We start from the raw sequence: 13,154 nt of genomic DNA, 5'->3' as shown, positions 1-13,154 counted from the left end.
CTCACTTTTCTCAAATTGACACACACAATTCGTAATAAGCACCACAAACTCACAGTTTGCACAGCAACTTTCCGACGATCTTTCGTGTTAGAGTGCCTCAGGTAATGAGATGTGGATTTTCTCACGTGCACAATCAATGCTGGCAGGTCCGTCAAAGACAGCTAGAGGGCGCCAAAACCATACCTTTGTAACAATTATAGTATAGTTTTTTTAATGAAAGCTTATGTTTTTGTCATTTATCTTTTGTTTTCCCAGCCATCATTTCAACCTCTCTTGAGAAATGAACAAGAGTTTTGTTTCCTGGATGTGGTTCATCATGATTTGGTTCCTCACTCCTAAAGGATACTTTACAAAAATACAACAAACAAAGAGTCAATGAGAAAAGGACTGATTCCATTGGATTTGGACTTTTATTATAGTTCATTGTTTGCTCCCTTTCGTTTAGTAATCTCTTTTTACCAGCTATTTCAGTTATGCTATTGATTTGTTGAATGACAAATCAAATGCATAGATCTCTTTTACCAAAACATAACAAAAGTTCTAATGGATTTATAATGGTATTTGTATTGGTTTTATTTGAAATTGTAAATGGTAATGTTTTTTGTTCTATAGTACATTATAGTATTTGTAATGAAAACCATTAGGATTTGTATTGGGGTTTTTTTAGGTACAGTGAATTATTAAATGTCTTAAGTGTGAATGTAAAAACGGGAAAATATTTACATGTAATTAGTAAAATATCTTGTGAGTGTTAAGTTTACATTTGAAAGTTCTAACATGACTATGGTGGCATGTTAATAACTTTCATGCATTTAGACACATTTTGTTTAGGGTGAGATTTTGGGGTGTCAACATTTTAGGTCTTCTTGATTTGCCCATTCATTTGTATTTAGCTACAAATATTTTTCTATACATTTATGTTTACGTCATATACATCTGGAATCATCGTAAATTGTTTGTTTTTAAACCACGGGTCTTTTAAATGCTTTATTCTGATTGATTGAGAAATGTTCCACGGGTGTTGATTATTTTTCTGTAAAATGCACACCTAACCTGCCAAATGTCTTAAAATAACCATCAGAGCATTGTTTATGGTAATCGTGGAATAATTGACGATGGCCCGTTGATTTATTATTTTTTTAAATAATGCACACCCAACGTGGTAATGCGGCACTATGTGTTATACAGTGGGTGTGCATTATTTTCATTATTATTTGTTTGAATTATTTTGAAACATTATTCCATAAATTGCTTATATAAAAATGTGTTTGGCAATTAATGTTACAGTATATATTTAATAAGCCTTCATCTCTCTAAATAGTGTTTTCCTTCAACAGTTTTTATTAAATGGGTATGCTATAGTGCATCATAGGTCAAAAATCTTATTTTTATGCACTTAAATATAGAACAAAGTTTGTTATACTGCAATGCATGTTTACATTCAAATGTAGCTTTGTTTTTTTCACGTTTTATCACATATCATGTAATTTATAACAAAATGCAAGTTTTCTTATTGTCTTTTCATTTTGCCTTATTGCATTTACTGGTTTCTTAATTTTAATAGATTTTGTTTGCTTTACTTATAGAAATACAGGACTGGTTTCAGAAACAGTTTCAGATTTAGCGAGGAATTAGGTTTAATTAAATTAGAACATTTAAAACAGAAATAAACATTATTGGTGTGCTGCATTTAGTGCACTGGGGTGCAAGACAAAACAATGGTACTGATATGTTTTAAGATGTCAGTGCAAGTTGTTTTAGTTAAATCAGCTAAAACATGCAAGGCTTACATTCTTAAAAATAAAGGTGCTTTAAAAGTTTTTCACAACAATGTCTTGTGAATCTAAGGTGAAGTCCTTGTCAGGTTTATTGTCAAGTTTTGTTTAACCTGTTTAGTTTTGTTTTAATCTTGCATTTATTTGTCAATAAAAGTGTCTGTGTCTCACCCACTGTCTGCATCTGAGTTCAGTTTCTGAGATTCATGACACTCACATCAAAGGGTCATGACATACTAAATAACTTTTTCTGAGATGTTGGATGGTTCTGTTGTACACCATTGAAGACAATGTTAGCAGTTGTTATTTTAAACATTAGGGTAAAAATTGTTCCATTTTAGCATTTTGTTCCATTTTCATCATCCAGGTTTAAAAATAAAAACTGTGTCAACATTGTGATGTGGCGATGTACTGCATTACATATTATTTTATAAATTTTCATGAGACTGTAGTTCTTATCCAATGGGAAGACGATTTGCTTAATTATTTATAAAAGCACGGATGTGGTACTAGTAGGCTTAAGTTAAATGTGAGTGCTTCCTGACACTACACACATTTTTTGAAAAAAAAAACAAGAAACACTTTCTCACCAGTATCACAGTTTTTTCAGTAAACACATTTTTTCACCTCTGGGTAAATAGCAACAATATTTTTGTCATACAGGGATGGTTTCCTGGACAGGGATTAGTAAAAAACAGGACTAGGCCTTAGTTTAATTAGGAAATATTACTAGTTTTAACAAACATGCCTTACTAAAAACATTACTTCGGTGCATTTTGAGGCAAAACAAGGGGCACTGCACTGATGTATTTTAAAATTTGTCAGTGCAAGTTGTTTTCAGTTTGGACAGCTCTTACATTTATTGTAGTCTAGGACTAGTATAAACCTTGTCTGCAAAACCGCCCCTGAAAGAACTAACATTTTTCTTTTAAATTATGTATTTTAAACGTCATTTAAATAAACAAATTAGGGGTGTGGGATTTAATGGTATTAGATTGTGAACAAAGACAGAAAATGCATGGTTTAGTTTCAATTTACTACATAGCCTGGGTTAGTTGTAAAATACCCTGGTGTGAGATGTAACATCAAAATGAAAATTTTTACATTGGAATGCTTGATTTCGATTGGCCAGTCGTGACATTCGCAGGTTTGTTATTCCCAAATAACAACCAGTCAAAACTAATAACACACAATTCTTTTTAAAAATAAAGGCTTACCTTGCAATCCTCAAACTGGCAATGATGCATACATTTTACAAATGAAAAGGTTAGTTTTAGAAGGAATTTAAGTTTATTATTTTCCTTACTTTATTTTATTATTATTGTTTATTTTATTTATTTTTCAATTAATTAATTAATTTTTTGTGAATATGGGAAGGGGCGAAGGGTTGTTAAAAAAATTATTAATAGACAGTTTGTCATTGTTCTTCTGTGCTTTTTCCGCTGTTTTTTGTACTTTCATTGAAAATGCTTATAAAAAGATCTGAAATAAAACTAATAACACACTGAAATCTTGTCTTGCTTTAATATCATATGTCAATCTCTCTGCTCAGGTTATTAAGATCTCCCTGGTCAAGGTTTGGTTTTTTAATGAGCGGTCTAATAACTGCTAGTTTGAAAGCTGTTGGAACGTATCCTAATTCTAGAGATGAGTTAAAGATATTCAGTACCGCGTCTGACACTACATGAAATACCTCTTTTAGTAATTTTGTGGGAACGGGGTATAGTGTACAGGACAATAAATTGGATGACGTTATTAATTTAGAGAGCTCTTCTATTGTAGTAGGTTTAAATGACTCAAGATGTTCATATGGTAATCTAGCGGTTAATGTACTATTGGGTATAGTAGTGGCTGCTTGTGTAGTTTCTATGTTTTCCCTAATAAACATAATTTTGTTAGTAAAGAAGTTCATGAAGTCGTTACTATTGTGTTGGAGTTTACTACTGGTTTCTGTTTGTTCTTTGTTTCTAGTCAGTTTCGCAACTGTGCTAAATAGGGAACGAGGGTTGTTATGATTTTCTTTAATAAGCGTACTTAGATAGGTAGATCTGGTGGTTTTAATTGCCTGTCTGTAGTGTTGAACACTCTCTTTCCATGCTGAACGCCATACCTCTAACTTTGTGCTTCGGTAGTTTCTTTCCATTTTTCTAGTTACTTTTTTAAGGGCTGCAGTATGATGGTCATACCATGGAGCTGGCATTTTTTATTTTATTCTCTTTTTTCGAATGGGAGCAACGGCATCCAATGTGCTAGGGCAAACGTTGTTCAGGTTTTCTATTACAATATCCAGATCTTCATGGTTATCTGCTACATGTTTCATTTGAGACAGGTCTGGAAGAGTGCTAATAAAGCTATCTTTAGTGGTGGAAATTATTGTTCTGGCTAATCTGTAGCATGTTGTAGACTGAGCGGTCCTATCTAAAAGTATTGTGTATGACACAAGGCAATGGTCTGAAACTGCATTACTCTGAGGTGATATTTTGATGTCATTAATATTGAGTCCGAGTGACAGAATTAAGTCTAATGTCTGCTTACGAGTATGCGTGGGCCCTGACACGTTTTGTTTAATACCGTTCTTTATTGGTAAGTGATCTAATGTTAAGAAGGCCGAATTTTAACATTTGGGTTTCATCTGTTAATGTATTGTGTTCTAATTTTATGTTAATTAGATTTGTACGAGACGGGGTAAACGGTGCTCTGTATTTATTTGTTCGAGGAACAGACACAGTCGAGATGTGTTGGTACTCTGGTAAAAAAGGCTCTATGTGCTGGGATATATGTGATCTTGACATGTCAAGGCAGCTAACAGCATGATGGGTAAGTCGATCTGTCTGTTTCCTGACCTGGGCCCTGGATAGTCAGACAATATCAAAAGTAAGACTATTGGTCAGATTTCTAGAGAGTATAGCACTTCCTTCCGGAGACGGCCATCCCTCTTTAGCAGGTCAGGTCTTCCCCAGAAATGCTTCCAATTGTCTATAAACCCTACGTTATGCTAAGGGCACCACTTTGACATCCAGCCATGAAGAGACACTAATCTACTGTAAGTTTCATCCCCCCGGTAGGCGGGGAGGGGACCAGAGCAAATTACATTGTCTGACATTGTTTTTGCAATTTCACACACCTCTTTAATAGTATCTTTGGTGATCTCCGACTGGCGGAGTCTGGTGTCATTCGTGCCGGCGTGAATAACAATCTTAGAAAACTTACACTTAGCATTAGCCAGCACTTTAAGTTTGGATCTATTGTCAGACGCTCTGGCTCCCGGTATACAATCGACTATGGTGGCTGGTGCCTCAATGTCAACGTTCCTGAGTATAGAATCTCCAATAACCAGGGGACCTTTAACAGACGTCTCAGTCGGTGTATTGCTGAGTGGAGAAAGAATGATTACATCCTATAAAATACTATTTACAAAAAATCCACAAATTCCTAAACAATACAATGTACTACTAATTACATAAACATAATTTTGTCTCAAAGAAAACCTTCACATGGCCAAAAAGTAATCAGAATAGACTGACATGAACATTACAATAATATAGGTAAAGTTAAAGGGATACTCCATCGTTTTGTCATATTAAACTATGTTAATACCTTAACTAAGAAGAGTTGATACCAGTGATGGGCAGTAACGCGTTAGAAGTAACGCGTTACTGTAATCTGATTACTTTTTTCAAGTAACGAGTAAAGTAAGGGATTACAATTGCAAAACCAGTAATTAGATTACGGTTACTTCCCCGTTAGCAGGCTGCGTTACTGCGTTATTTTTTAATCTTGATTTTGTTTCGTGAGACTCTCTCGTGTCGTGACGCGAGTCGAGTGACAATGACGTATGAGCGCCGCGCCGTCAGTCAGTGTATTGTTGAACGTGAGAAAACAACATGGAGTGCGGAGGAGAACAAGACTATGCAGCGTTTAATGGTTGGAAGTACCGACATTACTTTGAGTTTAACCCAGTTAAAGGTGACAAAAACATCAGCGTCCGCTGTACACTCTTCATGGGAATAAAACTTTTATCCACAGGGAAAAATTCCACCTCAAATCTAAGCAAACACCTAGCAAGCCGGGACAGGAATGTTAAACTTACTGAAAAAATCCCTGAACCCCCAGCTGACATGACCGCTGCGGCTCCATCTCATACACGTTCACGCGAAATCTGATGTAAAACAACAGACTATATATATCTGTATTTCATGGATTATACGCATTTCTGGACAAGCTGACGTGACCGCTGCGGCTCCATCTCATACACGTTCACGCGAAATCTGATGTAAACAACAGACTACTATATTTCATGGATTATACGCATTTGTGGACAAATATTGTCATTTGATGAATTTTATTAGACTAATTTCATGGGTTATTCACACATCGGATTCGACTCGCGATCGTTATAAGGTAAGAAGTCCCGTTTATATTTTGCATGTTGTCATCTGGACTTCTGTAACAAAATTCTACATTTATGATGCTAGACTAGAGCATCTGTATCTCAAAACAGAGACCATACAATGATGCTAATCCAGTATACCTTTTAAACAATGTATAGTAATGTTGATATTAATATTATTAATGTTTGTAGACAGTCGGCTATATAGATATTGTTAGCATGCTTAAAAAAACGAATTAGTGCGCGTCGAGAGGTTAAAACAGAGAATGTTTCATTTGATTCAATTTTAGATGATGGAATATGCAGAAAGAATAGAATTAGGCTGAAAGGTCTTGGCCCGGTTGCATAAAGCACCTTAAGTTTTTCCCTTAAGTATGACACTTAAGGGGTAAATTCCCCTCTACTGTAAGAGAATAATTTAAGGGTGTTGCATAATCCCTTAAATGGTTCTCTTATGTAAGGGTAATCGTTATATGTTTCACGACAGCGACCCAGGTTTGTTGTTATAAAATACTATTGTTGCCATGGAGATGCAACAGAAAAAGCTTAAGGTTTTTTGCAACACCCTTAAGTTTAGATTAAACATAAGGGTAAATTTAAGGGAAAATTACACTTAAGGTGCTTTATGCAATCTGGCCCTGTTGCTTTATACTGTAGCATATTCAGGTCGTGCATCATGTTTTTGAAAAGTAATTAGTAAAGTAACTAGTAAAGTAACTAATTACTTTTGAAAATAAGTAATCAGTAAAGTAACGGGATTACTTTCTTAGGGAAGTAATCAGTAACTAATTACTATTTCCAAGTAACTTGACCAACACTGGTTGATACATATCTCTATCATCTAAGTGTGTGCACTTAATCACTGTGGCGCATGGCGGAAACCACTGTCATCACGTGCGGTTGGGCTATGTAGCGAATGGAGGGGTTACGGAATAGTGTTGTTTAAAACAACCAATCATTATTTTGATAATGATAAGTTATTCACTAATAATTACAATTATTAATGTTGATATTTTCTCCACCACCCTGTTAAGGGAAATTATTGTTTATCACTATTCCAATTCAGGGAATTGTTGATTTAGCTCAAATGCAAATACATACAATTAATCGTCATTAACTATATATTTTTTGTAGGTTTTAGCAGAATGAATCGTAACAATAATTGAGTATTTCGCCAGCGAATATATACCTAAAATTGTACATCAATTCTGAGAACCTTGAGCGTGAGGTAGCATTGATCGAAAGTTTAAGTGACTTTAAATTCAATCAGAACTCAGAAGGCATCCATGGATAAACAATGCACATTTATTTGACTACTCTACTGGGATTACATGAGACATAGACAATGGACAAACAGGAACATTTAACATGAGAGAGAGAGAGAGAGAGAGACTCTGCATAAAACACATTCATCTTACTTCACCGACTTAAACGCAGCTATATTCTAAGATATAGGGTACTTGCATGTCTGTGCAGTTGAAGGCATTTGAAAGTCTTAGGTTCAGGTGGATGAAGATGGCTTGCAGGTCCAGTTGCAGCATTTTCATGCTGGAAGAACAGACCAGGTGGTCGGTATGTGAACCGAGAGTCCAGTCCATTTGAAGAGTTGTTCCCAAAGGTTTTAGAAGTGAGTTGGTGGTTTTCTGATTGTTGAAAATCCATTCTTGGTCAAAACTCAGGTGAGTTTGGCCTAAACTCACAGAACAAAGAAAGGCCTCTGGGCCTAATTGCCCTCCTCCCCCAAAGGGGGAGGGGTGGCTGGAAGAGTCACTTGTAGAAGAAATGATGGAAAGACTCAACTGAACTGAACTGAACTTTTTGAGATAAAGTTTTTGCCTGTATTTGACCTTTGGGAAGGATACGCCCATTCAAGTTTGAATCGACCAATCAGAGCTGAGCAGGGGAGAGTTGTTTGTCCCCTCAACTGTTAAACTTGCATCTTTTATTGCCTGCAGATTCCTTGGCAAAGTATTAGTCCAGATCATTGAACAAATAGAATGAATTGTTCTACCATCATACAATATTTACCAATGAAGAAGAAACTGAAAGGTGATCAGTTTGATATCCAACATAAATGGTTTTAAACAAGCATTACGTTGTGATTCATCCCAATGTATAACAAACAAACAATCTCTATTTGTCAGAGGTACTCTAGACTTAGTCATAGAAACACAATTGTACATGAGAATACAAGTAATTTAACAAGCAGTTTATAGAAGTGGGAACCAACATACATCAAACATGCATAAATGGATTTACAGACACGATCTCTTAAGAGTCATATGGTCTCAAAGACATTCTTTGGGGCAATTCACACTTTCCTTATCAGTTCCCTTTCAGTCGGTCACTACGACGTCACGTCGTGACCGACGAATTGGAAACTCGCTTTAGAGAGACCAATCTGCTTCGAATACTACTAAAACGCCAATGAACTTGGCATTGAGATATTTGCATAATGCTGGCGCCGCCCCGCCATGTGCGTATATAAGGCGCACGTGCAAATAGGGAAATCAGCTTTTTATCGCTTCGAAAGCCGGCTTTATCTGACTGAGAAGCTACACTCTGCTCTTCTGGGAACGGTTGCTGAAGTTGATTGACAAGCAGTACTAACACAGCGGATGCTCGCAGTATTCCACTGCTCTGCATATTTTTTGTTTTGAGTTTAGTGTGTGCGTTGCCTTTCCCTGTGCGCATCATCAGCTGAGCACCTAAAGAGTGATTTCCCTAAAAGAGTGATACGTGAGAGCTCTGTGTCTTTTTAAAGACAGCCACTCTCTCGTGTATTCGGAGTTCAGCGTCCTTTTCAGGATTGCTTTTCGTCCGTGCGATCTTGGATGTGAGAGGTATAAGGGTTCCAGTTACGGTCACGAGCACTGTCTTCATGCTTGGGCATCAAGCACTCTGAGGCTGCGTTCGTGGAGAGTTTTTGTTCTCTCTGTGAGAGCATAACCCTCTTGGATTGCGGAGACGACTGACGTTTCTACGGGAATGCTGTCCGCGCCTTTGCAGTGCTGACACCGCCATGGTGCGGCTGTCAAGCGCTCGCATGACGCTCTTCGCATCACTACGCTGAGTAGGTCGGGGGATGCGTCCTCCACCTGCCGGCCTTTCACTCTCAGCCGGTTGAGGCTCCGGTGGAGACGGCAGAGTCGTGTTCTACGATTTCTGCCGAATCCATTGGACCTCCTTCTGGTCCCGTTCACTTCTGCAGCATCAGAGGGGTGTCCAATTTTCCTCTGAAGTGGAGTCGTTCCGGAGATGGCGGCCGTGCCCGCTCGAGCGGCGGAAACGGTAGAGTTGGAGAGGTTAACCCCTCTCCGCCCGAACCGTACCACCCACGTGATTGGTATTTCGGAGCTGCTCGGGCCTCTCGGTCCTCTGCTCCTGTGCCTTTCTTCCCGACGGCACGAAGAGCTGACGTGATTTGCGGCCATCCGGCCGTTCAGCTTCAGCTTTCACCCCTCACCTCCCTCACCAATGGAGCCGTTAAGGGCAGGGACCCTTCAGTGGAGCGGGGGGTTGCGATGCAGCTGCGTTCCTGGAGGGACCACCCAACCCTTCCCTCCCGTGTTTGTAGACAGTCGTCCGGTTACGGGCGCTGTCCGTCAGGCATGCGGAGAGGCGGCTTCAGCCCTGCACGCAATAACGTTGCTACGGGTTCACCAAGGATTTACGAGGGAAGCCGCGACCTTCAGTCGTGCGATGTTCACGACAGTGGTTCAAGATCGCCACCTTTGGCTGTGTCTGGCTGACGGACGCAGGCGAGAACAACTTCTTGAATGCTCCTGTCTCACAGACCGGCCTCTTCGGCGAGGCCGTGGAGTCGTACAGCTCCGCTGCGCAGACTGAGGCGATCTCTGAGGTCATGCCCCGGCGAAGGAGAGCTGCCCTTGGTAAAAACCACCACGCCGGCTCCTCAGTCTGCCTCTCGCCGTCGCCGTCCTGCGGCGACCACCTCCGGGTCCCTCCTCGGACCCCATCTCGGCAGCGCGGGGGAACCGGTCGTCAGCAGTTCGCCCGCCCGCTTAGCCGCTTCCCGTGAAATCGGGAGTTTAAGTGGCCAGTAAGCGGGCGACCCGGATTGGCAGAGGATCACTCTTCAGGAGACGGTGATTCGCTCCTTCCCCCGATAGAGGGTCGGGTGGAAAATTCTTGGTTTGCATATGTTCCACCGGCTGTTTAGCCGGTACCAACTAACCACACATAGAGTGCATTCCTCTTCCCTCTCCAGGTCTCCAGAGGATCGAGAGAGCCGTGAGCGGGCACACACCAGCTCACCCTACCTCTCCTCTATCGCCAGCGGGTGTTCTGAGGAGTCCGAGCCCTCCACTCAGGAGACCGGACCACCAGCACCCTCAGCAGAGTCTGCGCTCTCCGCAGAGGAGACCAGACGAACGTCACCTTCAGCGGGCTCAGGTCAGTGTCACACACACATACTGTAGATGCTTATGCTGATCCAGCAGACGCACCGGCAGTCTCACCTGTCTCGCTTCGCTTCGGGTACTTTGGTAGTGTCGTTAATTCTCCTCGTACGGTGCCTGGGTGCTTGGCTTCAGTTCCCAGCCCGTTTCGTTGGGTTTTACGCACGATCCGCCTCGGTTACGAAATACAATTACCGGCAACCCCAAAATTCTCAGGCTTTCGTTTCACTATAGTGAAAGTGTCCGACGCACATGTACTGCGTGCATAAGTCGATGTCCTGCTGGCGAAGGATTATCGAGCCGGTCCCTCTTACCGAGATGATGATATATGATAGGGTTTTCCAGCCTTTATCTCATAGTACCCAAAATACGCGGTGGGTTACGATCGATTGATTTACGCACCGGCTCTACAAAGGTGGTCTTTTTTTGGATGATAACGCCGAGGCTCGTACTTCAATATTCAGATCGGTTTGCAGCCTTAGACCTGTAAGACGTGTACTTTTTGTGTCCATCTTCCCTCGCCTTAGACCGTTTTTTCGCTCTGCGTCGTGGGGTGGGCATATTAATATTAAGTACACCATTCGAGCTGTCTCTCTCTCTCTCCGTGTCTCCATGAAAGTGCTAGTCACGACATTTAAATATCAGAGAGAGAGTGTTGTTCGCGTTCTGCTTTATTTGCGTCGACTTATAATAGCCCGTTCTTGGCAGACGTGCGCAAACACAGAGAGTTAATGCTTCGGCATCTCGCTCGTTTTAGTCATCAGGTCGACTGGGAAAGAGCAACTTTGCCCCGGGCAGAGGATCCTTTTTCTCAGTATGGAATTAGACTCGATCAACTGGCGTGTTTTACAAGAGCGCGCAACTAGTCAGTTCTGACTTGCCTCGGTTTAATTCGAGGGAAGTACGCGGTCCCTCTGAAACAATTTCAGAAGCTCCTGGACATATGACAGCATGCTGCAGCTGTGACACTGCTCGAGCTGCGTCATATGAGACCGCTTCAGCGTTGGCTTTACGATCGAGTCTCGAGGAGAGCGTGGCGCACCGGCATAGATTGTGTAAACACTACACCTGCGTGTCATTTAAATTTCCCCGTAGTAGACCCAGCATTTCTGATAGCAAGATATGCCTCTGAGGGGTCTCCTGGCATTCTGTAGCATGCGATGCCCTAAGCACGGGATGTTCAGCCACGTATGACGGGCTTGCAGTCTCTGGGGTGTGCATAGCACCCCAACTGCCGCGAGCGGTGCGCTGTATATCTGGGACTTGTACGCTCCGCTATGGAGATGCGAGGGAAGGATGTATTTGTCGACACCGATAACATTGCGACTGTTGCGTTATTTACCGTTAAGGCGGTTTTGCGCTCTCGTCACCTGTCGCATCTCGCTCGTCATCTCCTCCTTTGGAGTCAGAAGCATCTGAGGTCCCTTCGTGCCATTTACATCCCGGGATCGCTCAATACAGCGGTACGCGCTTCCCGAGCTACGCCCCCAGCGAATGGCGACTCCACCCCCAGACGGTCCAGCTAATTTGGAAGAAGTTCGGTTGTGCGTAGATAGATCTGTTTGCGTCGCCGGACGATTCCCACTGTCGCCTATTTTATTTACTAACCGAGGGCAGCCTCGGCGTGGATGCGTTGGCACACAGCTGGCCGCGGGGGGTGCGTAAATACGCATTCCTTCCAGTGAGCTTTATTGCGCAGACATTGTGCAAAGTCAGGCAGGACGAGGAGAGCCTTTTATTAATCGTCCGTACTGGACGACCAAGAATTGGGTTTCATAGTTAATGCTCCTCGCGACAGCCCTCCCTGGCGGATTAACATGGGTTAGATGGTAGGCTGTCCCTCCGCCATTAAAGTTGATATCGCCGCTATTTCTGCTCATCACTCACTTATCTACGGCAGATCAGTTGGCCAGCATGATTTAATTATTACATTTTAAGAGGCGCTCGCAGGCTAAACCCCTCGCGCCCTCCCTCTTTACTCCTGAGACCTGTCCATGGTGCTGAAGCCTTCAGGTCTCCGATTTTAGCCTTTGCAGTTTGCGAGTCTGAAGTTTTATCAATGAAAACTCTGACCCTGCATTCTCTGTTGACGATTCGTGCTTTTAGTTTGGTCCTGCTGTCTCACTGAAGACCCAGACCAGGCTACGTACCCAAAGTTCCCACCACTCTCTTCAGGGATAAGGTGGTGAGCTTGCAAGCGTTGCCTTTGGAGCAGGCAAACCCAACCGAGGCTTTGTTGTGCCCCGTACGCGCACTGCGATTCTACGTGGACCGCACGCAAAGCTTCAGGACCTCGGGCCAGCTCTTTGTTTGTTATGGTGGTCAGCAGAAAGGGAAAGCTGTCACTAAGCAGAGGATGTCTCATTGGATAGTTGATACTATCGCCCTAGCTTACAATTTGCAGGGCATTCCTTGCCCCTTTAATTTGAGAGTGCATTCCACACGGAGTGTTGCCTCATCTTGGGCATTAGCTCGTGGTTCCTCGCTGACAGACATCTGTAGAGCTGCTGGTTGGGCGACACCTAATACGTTCATTAGATTTTACAATGTTCGTATCGAGCCTGTATC

General features: G+C 41.8%; 1 protein-coding gene across 2 annotated transcripts in view; it reads left to right on the top strand.

The window, feature by feature from the left end:
* The window catches only part of LOC129421552 (transient receptor potential cation channel subfamily M member 4), a 188,401-nt gene that overhangs the window by 170,279 nt on the left and 4,968 nt on the right, over positions 1–13,154 (top strand). Inside the window, exon 27 of one of the 2 annotated variants that reach the window (XM_073866543.1) lies at positions 256–2,174. The exons of the other annotated variant lie outside the window; for it this stretch is intronic. Within the exon in view, the coding sequence (XP_073722644.1) occupies positions 256–284 (29 nt within the window). The 3' untranslated portion in view covers positions 285–2,174. Of the gene's footprint in view, positions 1–255; positions 2,175–13,154 lie in introns of those variants that run through there. 2 annotated transcript variants of the gene reach the window in all.

The sequence above is a fragment of the Misgurnus anguillicaudatus genome, chromosome 4, assembly GCF_027580225.2.
Source record: "Misgurnus anguillicaudatus chromosome 4, ASM2758022v2, whole genome shotgun sequence".
NCBI lineage: Eukaryota > Metazoa > Chordata > Actinopteri > Cypriniformes > Cobitidae > Misgurnus > Misgurnus anguillicaudatus.
The sequence above is the reverse complement of the archived record's forward strand: the minus strand, read 5'-3'. Positions and strand labels throughout refer to the sequence as shown.